Source organism: Pogonomyrmex barbatus, unplaced genomic scaffold (assembly GCF_055798465.1).
Source record: "Pogonomyrmex barbatus isolate J1 unplaced genomic scaffold, ASM5579846v1 scaffold3, whole genome shotgun sequence".
Taxonomy (NCBI): Eukaryota; Metazoa; Arthropoda; class Insecta; order Hymenoptera; family Formicidae; genus Pogonomyrmex; species Pogonomyrmex barbatus.
In genome coordinates, this window is record NW_028297127.1 from 20817904 (window position 1) to 20840684 (window position 22781).

The window sequence follows — 22781 nt, forward strand, 5'->3', positions numbered from 1 at the left end:
GTGGGTTTTTGTGCTATTTGTAAACACGTGGGTGACAACGATACGTTTCCCAGTTATTTGAGCAACAAGTGTGCCGAAGGATGGGTTCAGGGAAGTATGTTACTCTTCGTGCGATAAACTTTGACACTTGAGATCGTTGGATTGACGGGAAATAATCACTGCACAAGAGTTAATATAAGTGTTAATAAAACAGCCCCAAGAACAGATTTTATTCGTGATGAACGCTAAATGCCCGATACGTGTAACGTCTCACTTAGATGTATGTATAGAATAATTTTCATACATAATTTCTCTACATGTCTTTTCCGATATATCTTCTGGGAATTATTTATAAAATTATCGATACGTTCGATGTAAATAAGATATGTAAATGTCGCTGTCGTTAAAAACATATTCTAAAATTATAAGGTATCACTTATACTAATGTAATATTGACCTAATTAAAAATGTATCGCAAAAGATTGATTAAAAAGTAAAAAAATCAAGTAAAAAGAGTAACGTAATAGAAAAAATATATAATCTTAAATCAAGACACATATTATTGTTTATAATAAATAAAAACAATAACATCAAAAAATGCAGACATAAGGTTAAAATAACGTCTGAATTTTTCACGTTCTTCTGGCTTAATTATAAATTATTATTATTATTTGCGTCACCGACGTTATTTTGGCTCGTCTTGAAAAAACTCTTCAAAAACCACGATGCCCTTTCAACGTCGGTTTTCGTGAGACGGTTGGCGTATTTTAATAGACCGCGTCGTAAGAAAATCTTGGCGCGAAATCGACCGGTCGTGGATTTCCAGGATGACAGATTAAGAATTAATATCTCGAGAGTAGCCGGTGCCGCGAAGAATATTACCTAGTACGCGCGCACACGCGAAATGAAAATTCTCCGCTTGTCAGGCTGCCAGAGAAAGAAATATCCGGCGGTAAGGGAGGAAGGGCGACCTCTCGGTGCCGACAGGGAATTCTTATTTCCTCTTCTCCTTCGCCCCTCTCCCCTCCCGCCACGTCCCGTAAAGCTCGTTTTGCTATCCGTTTTACTCAGTTCAATATACATCCAGGGCAAAGACGCTCCCCGAAATCCATCCTGCCTAAGATGAGGAAGGTCGATGAAGGGGGATGAGAGACACGCGGCACGCAGGGAGAAGTTCCAGATGTGCGAAACTACGACTTGTTTTCCCTCTTTCCGGAACCCCCGAAAAGTACAGGATCGACCGCCAAATGGGCAAATACAGATAACGAACAATCGATGGTCTTGCCGGTGGCAACCGCGTTGCTGCGCTGCTCTTTTTGTAAAAACGAAGATTTTTTTTCTTTTTTCTTACACGAGAAACAAGCAGAGATAGTACAAAATGAAATTATCATCACGGAAAAATAAAATTGTGCGCATAGTGGAAAAAATATTAACAATAAATATTAAATTTTAGAAATAAAAATTAGAAATAAAGATACAATAAAGGTACAATGTTTAATCTTTATTTTTAATTTTTATTTTCAAAATTTAATATTATTTCTGTTTCTAGTATTTTCTCCATCGCGAGGCCCAAGATTAGTATTTTCTACGATCATTGATTTAATTCTCACGCTTTCAGAATCACACACGTTTGGATGTGCCTTGAAGTGAGTGCCTTGAGTTTTTTTTTCGTATCAAAATTCGACCCTCTTGCTCGAATTGAAAAATAAAAAAACACATGTTTTTATTAATTCAATAACTACACGACGTCTATCTTCCTTTAACCCATCCTGGAACTCTGCATTTCCACGTAATTTCCAGCGCGCAGCCGTTTCATTTCCAGCCTCTTATTAATGTATAGGCATTACCGGTGGTATTTGGGCCGGTCGAATGAGAAACGATCGATGACCGGTGAATAATTCAAATTTGCGATGTACAGTTTATTAACGTGAGACGGCCGATCGATCCGGAAAAAAAAAAAAAAAAAGAGACAACGGCGACAATATCGGCGGATGTTTTTCCATCCGTGGCGGCGCTGCGCAATGCCGCAAGCAATATCCGCGCCATCGCGGTCGACGTGGTATTTAATCAAGTAGGGAGATTGATATTAAATATGTACGTATATGCGAGAGTGATATGTCATAATATTCGCGAATCCGAGAAGGCTTTACGGTAAATAAATTACCGCTTCGCAATTACACAAAGGGTGTAGCGCTCCCCCCCCTCCCCCCCGTATCGATCTCTTCGAATTCCTCGTTATTGGCTCGTAAAAGGCAATCCCCCCCCTCCCTTCCTTCCCGAAAAACATTAAAGTCAGCAGGGAACGAGTAGTAAAGCCAATGTATACCAAAGGATGTATTATTCATGCCTCTGTGCGAAGCCCTCTAAGGAAAGTCCCTGCGGAAGCGTCCCTATTTCGGCTCGTCATATACCTAAGAATATATGATCTCTGAACAAGTCTAAAAAAAAAAAAGAAGAAAAGAGAGAGGGACAAACTATCGTCACGATGATCGAATATCTCCCGTGATCGATTGTCTTTAACAGAAAGTTATGCTCATGTCATTAATGTCAAGTATTTTGATGGATGTAACCGATTCGTAAACAATCGATGTGTTCCCATTAATAAAAGCATAAGCGTGCACAGTGTTATTAATTTGCTAATTATATTAACTGCGTTAATGTCAGGTGTTTTGATGCGTTAATAAATTCGTAAACAATCGAAAGAATGTCGGAAGTTATTTTAAAATTAATGTGTATTATTATCATTCAATTATCATTGCGTGTGACAACAATATTATATCAATACATTCTATTTAGATACTATTATATCAATCGATACTATTATCAATATTAGATCAAAGTTTGTTTTTGGTAGAACGTCAAATAATTTAAAGAAGATATCGATAATTATCATGATAATTAATGTCAAAATAATGATCGGTATCTTTTTAAAATTCTAACTTAAAAATCTGTTACATTTATTCTTATTAACGATCAAAAAATTATGAAAAAGTTATAGATTTTTAGATTATTTTAATTATAATTAAAATACTATTACTACTAAATTATAATTAAAATACTATATTTAATATAATATACTATATTTAAAATATTTAAAATAAATTATATAAAAAACTTTTTGCTTTAGAATCTTTAGAATCAAAAATTATTTAAATATGAAATAGAGACATATTTCAATAGAAATATAATAAAATTAAGAAATAATGAAAAATCTCAATTTTTTTATATAAATATTTTAAGTATTTAAAATGATTTATGTAAAGTTCATTGCAATTCAAAGATTAGTTATTCTGTTGATAAAAATTTAATTTTATTTGTACCATTACTCTTCATAAAAATATATTTTTATTTGTATAACAATTAATCTCTGCATCGCACTGAAGCTTTACTTATAAATAATCCTAAATACTTAAAGCATTTGTATAAAAAAATTGAAAATTTCGTCATTATTTCTTAATTACATTTCCGTTAAAGCACACTTCTACTGATTTATTAAAATAATTTTTTATCTGAATTCTAAATCGTCACTAAACTTTTTTATATTATTTTTATATATTTTTTATATTATATTATTTTTAAATGCAATTTAGAACTTTATAAATTTTTCATAATTTTTCATTGTAAATATAAAAATTATAAAAATAGATGTATAATACATTCTTAAATTTGAAGGAAAGATCAATTTTGTCAACTTTGTAAAAATAATATTATTTAATTACTAACATTTATTATCGCTTTAATTATCCAATCTGTATACTTGTCTGTTTACTTATCTATTGAAGTATCAGTTGCATTTTCCACACAATTATTATTAACGGCATAATAAAATACAATGACTTACGGCGCAGTGTGACTTTCGACAACAAGGCGCGACGGCTCGTAGGAAAAGCTGCAGCTGTAAATCCTGCTTCCATCTGTACTTTATAAATCATGTACGGAGCGTATCGTGAATCTGAGCGAAATCGGCAGAACGGTCGCGCAAGATACGCGACATTAATCTTAGATCGCGATAGGCGATGTTGCTTCGCGACTCAGGGCGCGATTTCCGGCGGACACATTTTCCGGAGCGGACTTTTTTTTTCCTCGCAAAACTGCACTTTCGCCGAATCTACGGAGAATCGAGGGAGTATTTCGATCGTCCTTACGAATTCTCCCGGAAAGTGGAAACTTATTGACTCACGGGCGTACATCCGGCGGCATTGACGTGTGTCTCTATAATCGCACGTCTCTCTCTCTCTCTCTCTCTCTCTCTCTCTCTCTCTCTCTCTCTCTCTCTCTCTCTCTCTCTCTCTCTCTTCTCTTTTCTTGCAACAAATTTATAAGCAGCATATATTTTTATCATCCATCGGATGCGACCGCGAGTGTTTATTATTTCGACCTTTTAAATTCTTCAAATCTAACCGTTACGGTTAGCGTATGTCACTGTCAAAGCGTCGTCGGTGTCGGGGAGTGAAAAACTATCTTCCGCAATATTATCTATCGCAATATTATTAGCGTTCCTCCGTCAGCGGCCCGCGCGCGTTTCTTTTTTCAGAGAAATCGTTATTCCACCGTACCGCGTTTGGAGGGCGGATAATTATATGTCGCTTTATCCCCGCGAAAAGTCCGCAGCGCCGGGATAACCGCTTCATTGCCAATTCCAATTTGAGAAAATCGTGGAAAGTCCGGTATGTCCACATCGGGGACAAAGTTGTTCTTCCTCTTCCCGGACTTGCCGCGCGGGGGGGTTGTGCCGCGGTCGCTCGTTACTTTCCAACGCAAACGAAACGTCTATCTCCCTTTTAGCGTCGACGATGTAATCCGCGGGAGCGACAAAATTAAATGAAATGGCAGCGGAAGAATTAATTTCATATTACACATTGTCCGACTGCGTGACACTCGTGAAAGGCCGCGTCCTCGTGGCGGTTTCTATCCGCACTTCTGCCGCACGATAGTTGGACGTTTGTTTGAAGTTTATCCAAAAGGTAATTCATTTAAACCGCTTTTTTTTTTATCCGCGGGTGATCGCTTTTTGTTTCTAGCAGCGTTATAAATCACCGCGCGATGCGAAAACGTTAAAATAAAAAGCCGTCTCTTGCATTCTGAGCTTCTGTTGGAAAATGCAATAATGTCTGGATTATAACAGCGGGTAGTGAAGAGAACAATCGAAAGGGTAAAAGCGCCTGTTACACAATTCGCAAAGCATTTCACAATATAACGTATATACATACATCGTATACTTATTAAAAAGTTAATTATAAACTATATGTGTGTTATCAGTTAATAACAATTTATAATATCACATCCTATATTCGACAGAGAAATCATAATTCTATTGTCGTAAGAAAAAAGAAATAATTACATATAATATATAATAATAATTTAATTATTTTCATTTCATTTTGTCTTTGTATTATGTGTGTGTGTTACACACACACACACACACACACACACACACACATTAGAGCATGCATAATTTATTTTCACAAAATAAAATGCAATTAAAATTTAATGTCAAATTTTGCATAAGATATTTTTAAATTCTAGAGAAATCGATGTATTCATTTCTTTTCAACGTTTTCCTCGGTTTTAGATCTGCACGAAAATGTTTTAAAAATTATTTCGGAATATTTTCTTACAAATTTATAAGCGGAAATACTCGGGATGCAAGAAGTAAAATGGACCCCATGATGTATCTAACAATTCCCTGTTAAAAGCGGATAGGAAAACAATCGAGGTTAATGACGGAACAATTGCCTTTGAAATAAGTAACAATTTTTGCCTAACGATGCAAAACAAACAGATAATTTATGCCGGTCTATTTGCCCCGCTGAGTCTCTAAGTCGATCAATTTTCTCTCTCTCTCCCTCTCCCTCTCTTCGTTTTTCTCTATTTCTGTATCTTTTTTTTTTAAAAACGTTAACTTTCAATTTGCGAGCGCGAAAGCGAGAACTCGCCGTTTTTAGATTCGCCATCTATATTCGCGAGGTAGTGGTGCCATCTTTGAAAACCATTTTCACGGATAAATGAAAACTTGCTGAACTTACATCTCGCGCCACTTTGCATACATCTGAAAAGTTTCGTGGAAAATTAAAATTTTCCCCGCCACGTCGGTTTTCGCCACGAAATTTCAATTGGCTTGTCAGAAAGGCGAATCCTGGCCACCTGGATTTTAATTAATGCGGCAAATCAAGATCGCAGATATTCCTTTAGATAGATTTTTTAAATTGTCATATCGTGTTAGACGGCGGGAGGGGTGATAGTATAAGCGTATTATTATCCGTTATGAATTTCGCAGAAGATTTATGAAAACATTTCCGAAATTAATTGCTACATTAAATCGAGTATGACAGATATTATCGCCGTGGAAATGATTCACGTTCTGTCATTAATTATACAACAATTTGACGGTCCCCGCGATAGTAATTAGAAAATAAAATAAAACGGAAAGCATTAAAATTCGCGGCGTTCCTCCGGAATTTCGATGTCGTCCATATTTAAAGTGTAATAGGTACAGAAATAATAACGAAATAGAACGAAATTTCGCTTTTTCCACACTGAAGATTTTCAATTCAAATTTATCTTTATCGCCGCTGATATATGTTTACCGAACATCCTATGCATATCATATCCCTATTTCTCGGGAACAAAATAAACAAAAAACTGTTGTGAATATAAATCTAGTCCTCGGTTTTATGAACACTTCCGTTTTGAATTTCGTTTATTGCAGAATCGTTGTTGGCTGTCAACAACGCGGCAACAACGGTCCCATATCGCGTTCGCGAAATCCGTCCGTAAACATATCTCATTCGATATGCGTGGAAAAATGCAACTTGTGTATTTGGATGGGCGTGAATAATGAAGCTTAAAAAAAATTCTTTTACGATCGTCGTTATTTTCACAAGAGATTAAATCCAGAAATTTTCTATCGCTTATCTTTAATAGATTATCAAAGATGCATTCAATTATCGAGAGATCGAGAGAGAGAGAGAGAGAGAGAGAAAGATAAATGAAAAAATATTAACTTTCGCGACAATAACAAAATTATTAATAAATAGTCATACAGAATTACGATAAACTGAATTTCGTAATTTAGACCATTTCTTTTCTAAAAAGAAATTCAATAAATCAAAACAAAAATAAATTATTCCTCACCACCGATAATTATTCGTTATAAATAATCAAGATTCGAATAGAGAATAGATATTCATTATCTCTGTGTCATCCGGTGCGTGACATTTTCGACGCATCTAGAGAACGTTACGAGGAACTTGTACGAGGAACTTGTACGAGGAAAAGTGCGTAGAAGCGTGCGTACAGCGTTTCTGGAAAGTTCCGAGTTTCCCGCACGTTGAACGGCCGCTTTGAGAAGCACTGGCCCGAACGACGCCACATCCTGACTGCTCTACGTTTCAAATGCTCCCTCGTGCTACCCTTAACGCACGGGGGCTCAACGATGGCGTGTTAGGCCAGGCATGGGGACGCCATAAGCTTGGCGGTTCGTCCCCGACACGAGTCCGAGGGTGAACAACGGCCCGGCGCGCGGTGAGTCGCACAGTCGAGCGTGAGACTCCGTTGGAGTAAGTCGTGTGCTTTCTCTCGCTAATCCTGTCTCTCTGTCTCTCTCTCTCTCTCTCTTTCTATTTCTCTGCGATTCGTCTCGCCGATCACGCGTTCGCGAGAGAAAGAGGACGGATCCTCGAAGAGATCGCAGGATCGCCGCGTCTTACCTCGGAGAGTCGAGCTCGGCGGACACGCACGCGTGTTTCCGAGAAAATCGGGAGAAAGAAGAAGCGGACCGCGGCGAGGCGCGAGTTCAGCGAAGCCGCCGATCGGGGGAGTTCCGATCCCGCGAGCGGCGCTCGCAGTTGCGTGCGAGACGCCGTCGAGGTGATTACGTGCGAGGTGACTCGAGCGAGATAGCGTTTTTCACGAGGCGCTCTCGTGTACTCTTACATGTTTACGGAGAACTGATCCGATCGCCTGTCGCACACATACACACACGTATACACGCACAAGTCCGCGATTATTATATTCGTTTGGCAGCAAACATAATAAACGCGCGCGCGAACACACCGGTGACTTAATCTTCTCGCATCGAAACTCCTCGGTGTGCCCTGTGGTACGTTATGTTTGCATTTTTGTGATCTGCATTGTTTATTTGTGTTCTTTTAACTGCGTTCGGAGAGAGTTTATTTTGCGGTGGCTCGCAGATGACTGCCGATCTCCATGACCGTTAGCGCGCGGTGAGAAATCGCGCGAGAAGAATCGCCTCCGCGCAACGGTGAAATCTCCATTTTGAGGTTTGTTTCGCGAACGATTCTCCCGAGCGAGAGTCCCCCGTCGATTGACGGAATCTCAGAAATTCCCTTGGGATTTGAGAGTCAATTGTGTATTTTGAAAGATGAAAACAAATTCACTAGGATCGCGTTAACATTCGGTAAAATGATACATGGAGCATTCAGGTAGTGTTTCTGAACGCAGCCTGGAGCATCTGCAACTTCATATCGAAGAGCGATAAATTTCTACACTTTTGTAATTTTCATCTCGTTTCAAGATACCCAATTGACCTCCGACTGATATCTTCAGTCTTTTTCGTTTCGTTCGCTTCTCTTCGTTTTCATCACGGACGATCGCCGAATAATTCGAGCCGAGTACGAACTCGACTCTTCTCTTTGTAGGTTCGTCGAATATATCGCGCGCGCGCGTAAAGATTTCGCAATCGCGAGTAATCTCTCTCGCGGGGAGATCGATTCGCGATTACCGGGCTTATTGGTTTCGATGCGGAATTCCACGATTCATATCCGCGCGCGAACGGTCGATCTCCGATCGTAAACTGTCCGATTCGCGCCGGTGAGTATCGCCGAAGGAAATCAATCGGCCAGCTAAAGCCGGCCTGAAATCGCGTCGGATGTCCCGATTACGAAATTTCGCGGGAACTCGATCCTTGCCAACTTCTCGTGCTAGTGCTTGCTTCGGAAAATTACAGGGCGAAGCCAGGATTTTTCAATTCCTTTCCGAATCGAACTCTGGTAAACTTAATTTCCTCAAATCTCTCTCTCTCTCTCTCTCTCTCTCTCTCTCTTCTCTCCTTTCTTTTCAAAACAGAATCCGCTCCTTTTTCATCAAGACGGCGAAAAGAGAGAGGAAATCGGAGTATTTAGCTTGCGAGTAAAAGCCTTGATGTATCACGTACTTGAGAGACTTTGCAAAATATTGGATTAAATAAGTGTGTACGCAACAAATATTTGTTTTGCTCTATATAAATCCGTAGTGAAATTTAAATTAAAATTGATTTTCGAATATATATTGAAGCAATCAGAAAAATTATAGAAATTTCATGAAAGGAATTTGTAGGCCGCTGGTTGAAAAACACTGGGTGAAACACTACACGAACCGCATGGGGGGAGTATCCTTTTTTTTATTACGCATCGCGTCTTTGTCCTTGAACAGGCTAAAGAAAAGGGAAGCCAGCCGGGAGCGCGTATATATGGTGTTTCGAAACAACATGAACGTACATATAACGGTTGATAAAAGAGAATGATTAAGCATTTTTGAAATTTTTTTTAGAATTGCGTCATTTGCTGCCGTTTCAAAAATGTTCGGTTTGTCATTCTTTGTTTAATGTTCATTTCCATTAATATAAGTTAATCTCAGTTTAATTTACTCTTTATCTTTTTCTAATTCTTAGAAATAAAATAAGATAAAAAATTAATTAAATCGAGATTAAAGTTAATCTATATTGGTAAAAAGGGACATAACTTATTGATTTAATATTTCATTTATCGTACGAGAAATCTTTTATTAAACGACGGTAGAAAGTCTCTCAAATCTTCAGAAATTCTCAGGCCCGATTTATTATTTTTTAATTAACTTGCGGTTTAGATTTAATCTAACGATAATATAAAAATGATGATTTTCTATCTATGATCAATCGCTAAATTGATTTAAAGTTACGTACAACATACAAGTTTGGTGAATGTAATCACTAGAAAAACGTAACGTCTACGTAACATCTTATTATTAAGCTTAAATCACAGACTAGCCAGAAAATGAAAAATTAGGCCTCAGAAACATTTTAAAAATTTGTCACACACGGATGAGTTATTATCGTCGAGAATATCGTTCGAGAATATTGTTTTAAAATACCCGATATATATATATATATATATATATATATATATATATATATATATACAGGACGATTCACACTCATCACTCGGCGACAACTTGGATAAAGCAGTGACGCAACCGCTCCTGTTCGCAGAGGAAGGAAAAGTTCGCGATGACGGTGTAACGGCGCGGTTTCCAAGTCAAGCCTCACCTTGCCGTCTCAGCTAACGTCATCTCTCTCTTTCTCTCTCACACCCGGTCTCGTCTCGTCGCTACTGACGCGTGTGTGCGTACGCGCGCGATACCGCAAACGAACGGACGTACGATGGTGTGCGTGAGATCGCGCGTGCTGATCGTTCACGGACTCGGCAGCAGCCTGTAGCAAACTGGTGGTGGTGGTGGTGGTGGTAGTAGTGGTATTCGTACAAAAGAAGACAGAGGAAAAGGGACCTGCTTTCTCGTCGCCGAAACGTTCCGACTGCACAATGCAGCCCTTCAAAAATTTATCAAGGCGACGGATCATCAGCGAGATAGGTGAGTAAGAAAAAAAAAAAGAAGCGCTATTTGACAAAAGTAGCGTTATTGAACCACCATTTTTTTTTCCTCCCCCTTGAATCCCGCGTAAGGCGAACTGCTGACTGAAAAATGCTATAAAAATTTACTATCAGGTCAGACGTTTCTATCGTTGAATTGTAAGTGTGTTTTCGTGAGTAAACTTGGACGCATTTCAAATATGTAAAATGTTTGTAAATAAAATAAACGAAGAGATGTTGGTATATCATAAATAGATAATGTATGTATGTAGATAAATTCTCTTGGGAAACTTAGAAACATTTTTTTAGATAAATTCTCTTGGGAAACTTAGAAACATTTTTTTTTCTTTTTATCAAATCTAATCTAATATTATCTAATCTAAGAATGTAATGTTTATTTAGAAAAATATCTAATCTTTGTCATTTCTAAAAATATCTAATCTTTGTAATTTTATTGTTATTTTATCTTTATTGTCAGATTACTCAAAAATATTCGAAACGAATATTTTTGAGTAATCTGACAATAAAGATAAAATAACAATAAAATTACAAAGATTAGATATTTTCCAAAAATTGACTCGGATAAGCTGCGGATAGAATCTAATGATCGATTCGTGTGGCTCATAAATACGTGGACACCTGTTTTGCAGATGTGTTATAAATAATAAATAGGCAGATGGGTGCATATATATTATGTACATACATACGATTACGAAAGTATTAGATCCTACTCGTTATGCGGAAACCGCATGTAACCGAATACAAGGATCCGAGAACGTAACGTTTGCTGTATAAAGGAAGACTTATAATTTATTTTCAAGTTAAACTCGCGTTAAGAATTGCGCCGCGAAAGAAGCGAAATTCATATGTTCCCGTATATATTACCTCGCGCGCATTCCCTGAAGACTGACATTTAACTAAAAGTCGACGGGCGCATTGTTCATTGCACGGGGCACTTAATCCAGGAAGAGAAACGCGTTTCTTCAAAAGCGAATTGACGGTAAGAAGGGAAGTATGCGTCTTCGTATAAGAAAAATGCGCGCGTACAACGTGTACAGCTCGCGTGATTAAATGGAAAACCCGGGATCGCTGTCTCCCCCGTTGATAAATCGCGTCTTCGGGAATGAGAGATGGGAACTCAAAAAGATGCTTTAAGACAGCGGGCCATTTCGCGATCGATGCACGAGGGCGGTAAACGATACAATAGGAATGATACAATAGAGGAATATATTCGGAAAATTGATTTTTTCGTATTGCCGAAGCGAAACGATAAAATCGGCGGTAATATTCTTTCCCCCCCCCCGTCCCCCTTTAGAGTAATACTCTTCCGCTAATACCTCGGCCGCGGTGCGCGTCGCTTTCGTACGGAATTTTTTAGCGACTTACTCCACGTGACGTTTCGTTAATAAGACAAAATGGAGCATCGCCGGAGATTCTTAATCGTTCCTTGCCGGCTCGCGTCGTCGCGCCGAACGCGTGTGCCGGGGCGATATCGAGAGAGATAATTTCAACAAATGGATCTCTCTCGCGCGAGACGTCAGTTTAATGACGCGCTTCCGTTAATAATTTCGTTGAGGAAACGCGATTTTCCTCCTCCTCCCTTCCCCCCTCCATCCGCGTGCGGCGGATGATAAACACATTTCATTTCGATCCCGCCGTGCGTTAGATGTCTGACGCGCGCGCGCGCGCGCGCGCGCGCACGACCGCCGGATCCCTCATTCCGGAGGTACGAAATAGTACCTCGAATTGTTTCCAGCGGCGTAACGAGATTGCGTCAACGGTTGCGTACCTCAATCGCGCCGCGCCAAGTCGATGAGGGGAACGCGCACATAGATGACGTGCCCGCCGACTTGGAGCGAAGTTAGCGTTGTAATCTTCTTACATCGCGGAGAAACGTCGGAACTTGGACGCGTCGGTCGCGTCAATAAACCATTAGCGCGAGCGTAAACTAAAAGCCATACCGTTGCGGGAACTGCATGTCGGGCATGTCGAAGGTTGCTTTTTCCTCAGCCCAAAAATTCGGGCGCGCTCTCGCAAGAAGAAAAATCCGACTGTGCCGCGAATTCGAAATTACTCGCGGTTACTTAGCAGCGATCGGCGACAGTCGCTCGATTATTTTCGTGAAACTTACACTTTGTCAGTATTTTTGCTCGATCGAATCCGTTAGATAAAATTAGGCACCGCGCACAATGGAGGAAATATTAGAAATAGGAATAAATATTTAATTTTGAACATGAAAATTCCAAATGGCTAATGTACTTACTTGTGTCCGTTGACACAAGGTTGATCTTTATTTCGAATTTCCGAAATTCAATATTTATTTCTCTGTTTCTAATATTTCGTCCATGTGCGCAGAGCCTTAAGTTTTTAATATCTATCCCTGTACATCGCACAGCGAGCGATATAAACACGAAGTTATTCGCATCGAGGTAACTTAGAAAGTTCACTTCATATAAAACGGATAATTTGGCTTGTATAAATAACCCATGAAATTAATCCGAATTTAATAGTCTCTTTTCTTAAAATGGAATACGAGTTTAACTTTAGCGAGATACAAGTTTAGCGAAGACAGTACAAGTTAACGAGAATACAATGTAAAATTTTACGAAGAAAGATTGCATCAAAAGTAACATTCTTAAAGTTGAATTTAAATTGGCTTTACTATTCGTTCCTTTCATCTGTCATCTTTAAGTAGTTCGATAATTAAGTCATAAATTACTTGATGTTCCTTACAGTCGATTCTAATAAAATTGTCGCAGGAAATCCGAGAGTTAATTGAAGCGCCATTTACGGCTGGAATTTTCCGGTAGCAATGTTCCTCCCCGGAACTTTCGTTATCTTTGTAAACTTAAAATAATAGACATTCCCAGTTCGAAATGTAAAACAGTTGAAACGTCATTATCGTGAAAGAATTCATGATTTCATATTCAAAGGTATGAAAATTCTATTTCCTCCAGTTATTTCTCATTCATTTTTTTAAAAACAGCGTTATATTTATGAGAGAGTGATGCCTTTGAAAACACGTAAAATATTACAAAGTAATTACAAAGAAAATTATTATATATTGATGAATGTCGACATCACGAAGCGTAACTGTCGCGGTGCCGAAAGGTGCGAGATTTTCAATCTTATAATTTTCACATTTCTCTGCGCATGCACGTGCATTCATTGCATTTCAATCGTAGCCAATTTGCGCATACATATATATCGAATAATCACAGGAATAAAAGAAATAGAATTTGCACATCAATACGACGCGAGCAAGTAATTATCGCGCGAAATCCTTATTAAATCTCGATGAATAACAGCGAATCTGGATATTCTCTCTCTCGGCTCTTACTCAAATATTTTATATGTACGTGCGCGTGTGTATAATTCCTATTATTAATTTTTTTGCTTTTATATTTAAATCCCAACTATTTAAAAAAGAATAATAATTTAGCGCAGGGGATCTGTTTTTATGTAATCATTTCCATTTAATTATTATATAATTCAAAATCCTACCTGTACACCGATATATATATATATATATATATATATATATATATATATATCGGTATACCTTTATTCTGCCACTGTTTTCGGAAAATAGTTAAAAGATTGTGATGGACTGGTGTCGCAAAATTGGTTATTTCAGTTGTTTGCCGTGGAGAAAATTGAAAAAGCTACGATCCGAGGCGAGGCAGCTATAAAATCGCGTACGTTAAACGGGCCGTGTATGTTCACGGTTATTTCGCGACAATTCCTTTTCGCTCGCTCGCAGCTATGTTTTTCAAGCATTTCTTGCAAAAACATACGTATGCATGTAATTAAAAAAAAATATATATATATATATATATATATATATATATATATACATATACATACTTATGCGTATATAAATTTTCACATGATTTTTTATTGTCTTTTCACATCGCTCGCACTGCTGGGAATGATTTCTATGTCCGCGTTCGTGTAATTGAGAGATAATGCAGGTAATGAATGATAATTAAACGACATTTGGTTGCGTCACGGTTAAACGCGACGATTCTTGCGCATTACCTAGTTTCTGTGGAGGTGCGATTATAAAACATTACGAGAATCGATATGTTTCGTTATGGATTTTAATATTTAATATTTAATGGAGGCTTAATGACTCCCTTTCTCGATCTCCTTTTTGCGCCTATTTTTATGTATATTATTATTCCGCTATTCAATCTCTCCGAAGAAGAATGTGATAATTCACGTTCGCAATTCGCAAATTCTACAATCGCGGGATCCTCAATTGTGAAAATTTTTCACTTGCAAATTCAAACTGATATGGCTTAGAAACGTCCGACGTAATCCGTCGGCTCTGTAGTGAACCTGTTATTGAATATGGTAATTCAATACTGATAGTAGGATAATGGTTCTGAATGAAACGGTTTATACTATGAAATACATATTTTACATAATAAATGTGGAAATGACAAGTTATTATGATGAAATTAGTATTCCATGAAAATTTCGTGCTATTTTTTTTCTTTTCTTTTCTTTTTTTTTTTTTGTTAAAGAACTGAACTGGTTAACGATCTTATTCAAATCGCCTAAATTGTTACGTTGATAGGAATATATAATATTTTCTTTGATAAAGGAAAGATTACACGAAAAGAGAATTTGTGTGTAATATGAACCGTAGTGGAGTATTGAACATAAATATGAAGAAATTAAATGATACAAAAGAGAAAATTGAAAAACCTTTAATAGCAATTTCGTCACTAATTGGAGATTGGAACGTTTAAGGCTAATTGTATTAACAACATTGAAAAGATGAGATTTCATTGTCGACAATTTCACGTTATTACGTTAAGAAATATAAATATATCTATATTGCGACAATAATATCACAGAAAAATTAAATTAACTTCAAACTGCCACGCGACACAAAAACATGAGAGGATTTTTGCGCAATGAGTAACAATAGTCTTTTAATTATTTTCATTTTATTTACATTCAAAATTTATAAATATTAAGTTAATTTTTTTTACGATCACATCGCAGCGTTGCATTTTTGGAAAGAATTCCGCCTCCAGACGATCGGCCAATATCTTAATTAATTTAGTATTAATCTTAAAAAAAAAAAGTTCTTCCAAATGATCAATGACCAATGCCCGATTAACTTATTATTAATCTATAAAAAAAAAAAAAAAAAAAAAAAACGAAGTGTTTCGAGCGTTGCAATTAATCGTTCGCGACAATTTCGCATGCCGTTCTGTCTACAAAGCGACGCCCATGTGTATTCATAACGTAACGTACAGCGACATATGCCAAACGGTTAAAAGCGCGTGAATTACGCTCGCCCCTCGAAATTCGGGCTGTATGCACAAAGGTAACGTGGCAATGTGCGCGAACGAAATCGCGTCACGGTCGTCGCGTCATCTCGCTTGCTACTCTCGTTTGGCGCGGGCGTTGCTTGCTTTTCCGTTCACGAGCGAGCGCGGTGGAAATAATTGCTTTCGCCGTATTGTGCAACGCGATCGTTTCTCGTATCGAAGGCTTTCTTTGACCGTACGTTACGGAGAGAGCGGCGCTTTGCGGGCGCTACGTGGAGAGAGAAACGTTAGGACGTTTGGACGTTATACGAGGTGTATCTTAATGCACCACCGGGGCTCCCACCGGGGGGGAGGGGGAGGGGGGGGAACACTCAGCATTTTCTCATTTCGCGCCGAGAGACTGTTATACGCCGCGCGGAAATGCCGTCCCCAGCCCCCCTTCCCCCCCTCCCCCCTCCCTCTCCCCTTCGCCCCGTGAAAATTTCCTTCGGCGTTTAATTATTTTTCAACCTACAAAACATTCCTAGGACTCCGGCGCGAATATATCACCATCCACTTCCACGCTTAAGAAGGTGTCTCCTCGTTGCGTGATCGGGAAGGAAAAACCTAGGTGCGGCTATAAAAAATTTGCGAGTACTCCAAGAGTAGTTACGCTTCTCCGTTATCAGGCAGAGATAGAAACTGGGTGAACGAGATCGAGAGTTGATTTTTAATTCAGCGTACAGATAAACGATGATGAATAAAGGCAGATATAATACCCGGCTGTACCTTTCTATAATGCCGGTAATATTAATAATTCACATTTTGCTTGGAGCGGAAAAATAAACTGCCGTCCGTGCGTGAGACGCGATACAAATACTATCGCGCCGATAAAAAAAATCGACATCGTAAAAATAAAAAGGGGTGCTGCGCATAACACACCCTCCCCCCCCCCCCCACACACACACGTACGATGTGTAAGAGCAAGCTAAAATCCGTCAAAATACTTAGATCAGAAAACGCCTGTTTCGATTGCGTTTATTTTGATATGAGCGATATTTCGACAGCGCACACCGCTCATGTCGGCTATCTTTCTTCATTATAGGTATCTACTCGGAACGGATTCGTTCCGCGAATGTAGGTTATGACGAGAAGATTTTCATCGTTCCGAGTCGAGTGTAATATGCTTTACGGAATACGCGCTCCAGATTTTTGAAGGCTCGCACGGTAGGTTTGTAGATCGCCCGCGCAGTTGGCCGTGGAATTTCCGCTAGTTTAATTTAAACTTTTCTTCGGTGGGCTAAGCGCCGCTAACGAACAAATTAAGCCCCAATTTGCATGCGGGCTCGCGTTCGCGTTAGTGATCCGCGGCAGCGATGATGACGACAACGTGCTCCCGAGCCGGTCGAGCTCCTTTTTTTTTTTTTCCTTTCTCCCTTCCTTCTCTTCCCTTTACTAAACGTAAATTGCCAATCGCGATGGCCGCCCATTTACAACGCGGTGCCCAAATACCACGTACATATCGTAATCAGTGGAAAACACGTCACTTAATGCCGTTTACGCGCTTGACACGAGCCGAGCGATATCGCCCGTATCTGATACTATCGGTCTTTGGATTATTTTCTTTCATCGGGTCGCGTTCCGATTGTCGGAAAAATCGATAAAGCGATCGAGGACCCCGAACGAAGGGATCACGCGCGCGAGCTCGCTTTTTTTTTTTTTTGGTTTTTTTTTCAATAAATGAGTTATTCGGTATTCGGTTGAATAATGGTCTATCGATTGATGCAAGATTCAGTATCCAGATAACACACACGGCGAACAAAAGCGGAACGGATTTATATTTAGTTTTCACTGTGACAGGAGGGAGTCGGTCGCATTCTGGTCATCGCGCGTTTTCACAAACGCTTGATACGCTTTTTGAATGGAGGAACATATATGTTCACATGTCGCGATGGGAAATGATGGAAGACTCGATTGTTGTTAATTTGACATTTGATCGCAATTATAATAATATGGCATTTTCTTCTTACTTTGAAATTTATTATAGCACATTTGAATTTTGAGAATTTATTCATATCTGAGAAATTTTGCTCGTTAGGCATATCTCTCTTTAATTAAAAATTAAATTTTTACATATTTCCTCATCTTTTTAAAGATATATCAACATATAAGCTAAGAGAAAGAAAAATATATATCTTGTTTCGTTTTGAAAATAACTTTGTTCTCATCAAGCGAAAATTAAATAAAAAGTGACAAGTAAAATTTCAAGAGATCGAGTACTTCTGCTTTTCTCTAATGCGCCTTGGAACTAAAATTGCCCAGTTCTTGCATTCAGAATGTCAATTGACGTGAAACACTAAAGGCGTCGTTCTTCTGCATCTTTACGTGCGACAATGCTCACGAACGTTTAATGTTGTTACGAGCTTCGCTCGGAATACTCCTTTAACAAATTTATCCGTGTCCCGATCTCTTTCTTTTGTTGTTTCTCCTTTTGCTGCTTCCTGACATTTAAACTATGCGACGGAAAATTGGTAAAGCGCAAATAAAAACTAGAAATATCCGAATCATCACACTACGTTGATCGTTATTAATAAAAACGTTGCAGCGCAGCATTGCTTGCCATAATTTTTACCTAATCGACGATTATTACAACGTACCTTTACATTTTTCTACAAAAAAAAAAAAAAATACCGGTTGAACGCAGTTGAATCGAAGCATCCTATGAATTTAATTTTGCATTATGTTATGAGCGAAGAATTTAATTAATTCGTTTGCAATCAACGAATAACAATTTGTACACTTTGCATCGGTATAAAATGCATTTTTCTCGTTTTGCGCTTCCGCCCCCCCTTTTTTTTTCAACATTCCACGACGCTTTCAAACGAGCAAAAATTACTGCGCGCTACGCGCGCGCGGTCTTCTCTTTCAAGAAGGAGCGCCCTTCGAGATACGCGAATTTAATTTCGCGGATAAACATCACATTTCGCGCGTGACGATATTTTCCTTTGGTAAAATTCGAAAATTCTTGATTATGAAAGAGATATATCTGTAAGAGATTGCTCGAGATAATAATACGTCTCTTCCATTTTCTCCCGCCTCCCCTCTTTTTTTTTTCGTGAAACGGGGAGTATGTTGATCACAAAAATATTTACCGACGAGAACACAAGCCGGGAGAGAATATTAAAAAACTTCTTACCAAAGCCGTGTGTGGTGGCCCCGTATGAAGGACATCGTCGTCTCGTATATACCGAGCGGCGTGCTGCGATCGTCGGGCGCTTCGGTTTCTCTGTCCATCGTTCTCCTATTTGCTCTTCGGTGCACGTTCTAGACGTGCGGCCTTGTGATCAAAGGCACTACTCAACGAATAATATTGGCGTAAGCTGCAGCGCATCGGTGGCAACCACGGAACCCGATTCATCAATATTACATACTCGCGTTTACAGGTCCTCGTCGCCGCATATGTTGCGTCTTCGCTCGCGCTTTATCGGAGACCGTCGCATTTACGCGCGGCTAAAACGCGATCTCGTTGGGACGGCGGGGGAGGAGTGAGGGGAGAATCGATAACGCTAATGCGCCGCGTCTCGGAGATAAAGGTAACTCTCTTCGGGAACGTTGATTGTTATGCCGCGCCACGCGGGAAAGGCCAGCTTCGGTAATTGCGTATCACGAAAGTATCGCTCGCTGCGCGTTTACCAGCGACGAGAGTTCGATACGAAAGAGAGAGAGAGAGAGAGAGAGAGAGAGAGAGAGAGAGAGAGAGAGAGCGAGCGCGCGCGCGCGCGATTCTTTCGCAACTTGCCGTTGCCTATTCGCCGCGAAAGCAGCAGCTGGATGCTGCGAAAAACACGTACGAGGGGTATTTTCCTTATAACGGCGGCGAATCACTCGCGCGGCGGAATTATGGATGGCTTCTACAATCAGTCGCCTGATCTCCGATAGCTTATCTCTGTCGCTTCCTACGTAACAGGAAAATTACGGAAAATATAAGAATGAAAAAACTATTCTCCCTTTTTCCTTCTGATAAAAATATTTAATGATAAATATTTGGTAAAAATGGATAAGAGTTTTTTTTTTTTTTTTTTTTTAATGACTTTATAATCAAGATACTATCTCTCGTCTTTCTTGTTATTTATAAGCGTCTTAGATTTGATTTGTTGATAATGAGATTATGCGTACTCGAGCGGAAAAGATACGTCTGTTAAAACAAATTGATATATATATTGAATAAGTGATAGAAGTGATAGAAGTTCTAATTTCGGTGTTCTCGTCGATAAATATTTCTGTGATCATATTCCCCGTTTCACGAAAAAAAAGAGGAGGAAAAGAATGGAAGAGACGTATTATTATCTCGGGCAATCTCTTACAGATATATCTCTCTTTCATAATCAAGTTCGAATTTTACCAAAGAAAAATATCGTCACGCGCGAAATGTGACGTTTATCCGCGAAATTAAATAGATATTGCTTTAGTATTTTAATTAAAATTAAATTCTCTTGATAAGTTAGCTGTATAGCGATATATATATATATATATATATATATATATATATATATATATATAGTAACTTGTTTCATTGACATCGTTACAAGAAGTGGGACGAGATTGAGAGTTACAGGAGTTACGAGCAAGCTTTCAAGAACCTTCGAGGCTTTGTTGACAGAATCGCTCGTATGTTCTCGCGTTCATTTGTATCGATAATTCCGTATCGATGTGACATCTCCATTGTAAGCAATGCCGTTCCATTGTAAGCAAGCCTTCCATTGTAAAAAAGGCACATACATAGTGCAATTTCACTGCTAAACGTCCAAACAAATTTGTTTTTTCTCTCCAATTTTATTCTGTCCCAAATGTTCTATTTGAAACTTACAGTTAATTCGATTTTTAAAATGAAGGTGTTAAACGAAGGTACTACAACTTACTACGGAATTATAATCGAAATTTTATTCAATGTTTAACGCTGCGCATATATTAAAAAGACAAAAGCTACGTAAGAAGTTCATTAATTTATATTAAGTTGTACAAAGAAAATCCATTAATTTACATGTATGTATAAAGTTGCATAAAGAAAAAACCCGCGTTAGATTAAAGTTATTATATTTTTGCGTTGGCTATTTTTTTATTTTGTGATTGAATTAGCTTTGTAAATTATTTTTGCAGTTGTTTGAAAAAATAGAATTTCAATAGCAATTTTATATCAAATTTTATATCAAATCATATTTTATTTCAAATTATATAATTTCTATTGAAACATAATTGACAATTGCGATTGATATTTTCAATAGTAATATACGATACACTTGAATGTATTTTTCTTCCTTTAATTCATTATGTATTTTTAGAAGAAAAAATCTACGTATGCAGATGAGTAAAAAAAAAAAAATTATCTCAAAGACTAGACTAGAGGACATTTGCGCGTAAGAGTCGTAATTATTTATGTTTCAGTATATTGAAATTTTACATTTAGCGGAATTTGTGAGGTGTGTAATATTAATCTCCGCGATAATATTGGAAATACGCTTTACATTGGGCTAAATAATACTTAGCATAAAATGCTGGACATAAATGCGGACTTGTATGCACTTGGAATGGATATAATCTCTATTTTATCTTGCAATTCGGGGTAGGACGTTGCGATTCCGCGAAATTTGTTAACCGCGAAATCTATTAAAATGAGATCCGTGTATTTCACACTGTCACTATAGAATTTCGTGAAGAATAAACATCGGTATTACGTTAATTTGAAATTAACATTAAACGGATTTTGCGAGTGATGATGAAGTATAATACGGCGTGCAGCCTTTTATGCTGCTGTTTAATTACGACCGCATCATCCTGTTTTCGAATTTTCGCGTCGCTAATTATCGCGTGTAAATTAGCGCGAAATTTATTTCGTTTTGCAACGAATGCCACGGGCGTGTCTGTAAAACGAACGCCTCGTCTTACAAAGTTTCGTTCGAAAAATTCGCGAGAACTTTGTTCTCGCAACTAATTGGCCTTTTTTTCCCACGACTCCGAAGAATAGTATCAAGTTTAGTTTGTTTATTATACAGTAATTATATAGGCGATTGTTTCATACTGTTTTTTTTTCTTTCTTTTTTTTTTTTTTTTTTTTTTTAACTGAAAAATGAAGAGCGGAGGTGTATTACGATATTACGAAATTACTCGGTGAATCTTACGCAGCAATTTGCACAGTTTTGTTATCTATATCGCTTCTCGCGGATGATTAGAGGATCTCTGTCGGCATTGATGGACAAGTATAAAATTAATTTCGTCAGCGGTGGCATCCACTCGAGCAATAAAAGCGTTTATCTCCATTATAAGCAGGACTGCCATTAAAACGGAAGAGAGGCTGTAATGAGGGGTTACGAGCGGATTTTGGAAAAGCCGTAAATTTAATACTCTCGAATGCGCACATTTGAATTAAGCCGCGCGTAGCTCAGAGTAGCTCTAGATACGATCCGCCATTCACGGACCGCATTTTAGCGGGAGCTCTACAAAATTCCAATGCACGCATAAGTAAGTTCCGCCGTAAGTTCAAATCTCGATCTTGATTGAATCGTCGATCAAATCCACAGTCATAATTCTGATTACGAACTTTTCGAGCGGCCAATAATAAAAGGAAATAACGTTCGCCTAAAAGAAAAACACCTCAAAAGGGGGGGGGGGGAAGTACAGATTACTCAGGAAAGTTAAATTAATTAAAAAAGAAATATATAGGAAAAGTAATAATTAAGTGAAATTAAGTAAAATAATGATAATTAATTAAATTAAAATTATTATTAATTTCAGGATATGTACGGGAAAACGTCCTTGAAAATTAATTAATTAACGACACGAAAGTGATATGATATAAAACGCGCGTGAGGATAAATTTTTTTTAATAACATAATGCAATGTTATGAATAAG

The 22781-nt window shown here is 38.2% G+C and overlaps 2 protein-coding genes across 10 annotated transcripts in view; one reads left to right on the forward strand and one right to left on the reverse strand.

Annotated features, from left to right (window-relative positions):
* LOC105424665 (17-beta-hydroxysteroid dehydrogenase 13) overlaps positions 1-19307 on the reverse strand; it is a 27089-nt gene extending 7782 nt beyond the window's left edge. The window contains exon 1 of the mRNA XM_011635009.3: positions 19071-19307. The gene's annotated coding sequence lies outside the window, so the exon portion shown is untranslated. The remainder of the gene's footprint in view (positions 1-19070) is intronic.
* Positions 7481-22781, forward strand: part of Lapsyn (Leucine-rich repeat activity-regulated protein at synapses) — an 83628-nt gene continuing 68327 nt past the window's right edge. The window contains exons 1-2 of one of the 9 annotated variants that reach the window (XM_089078968.1): positions 7481-7538; positions 10159-10605. In XM_089078968.1, coding sequence (XP_088935094.1) covers positions 10557-10605 — 49 coding nt within the window. In that variant the 5' untranslated portion in view covers positions 7481-7538; positions 10159-10556. The other 8 variants (XM_089078962.1, XM_089078963.1, XM_089078969.1 and 5 more) reach the window with 8 other exon arrangements.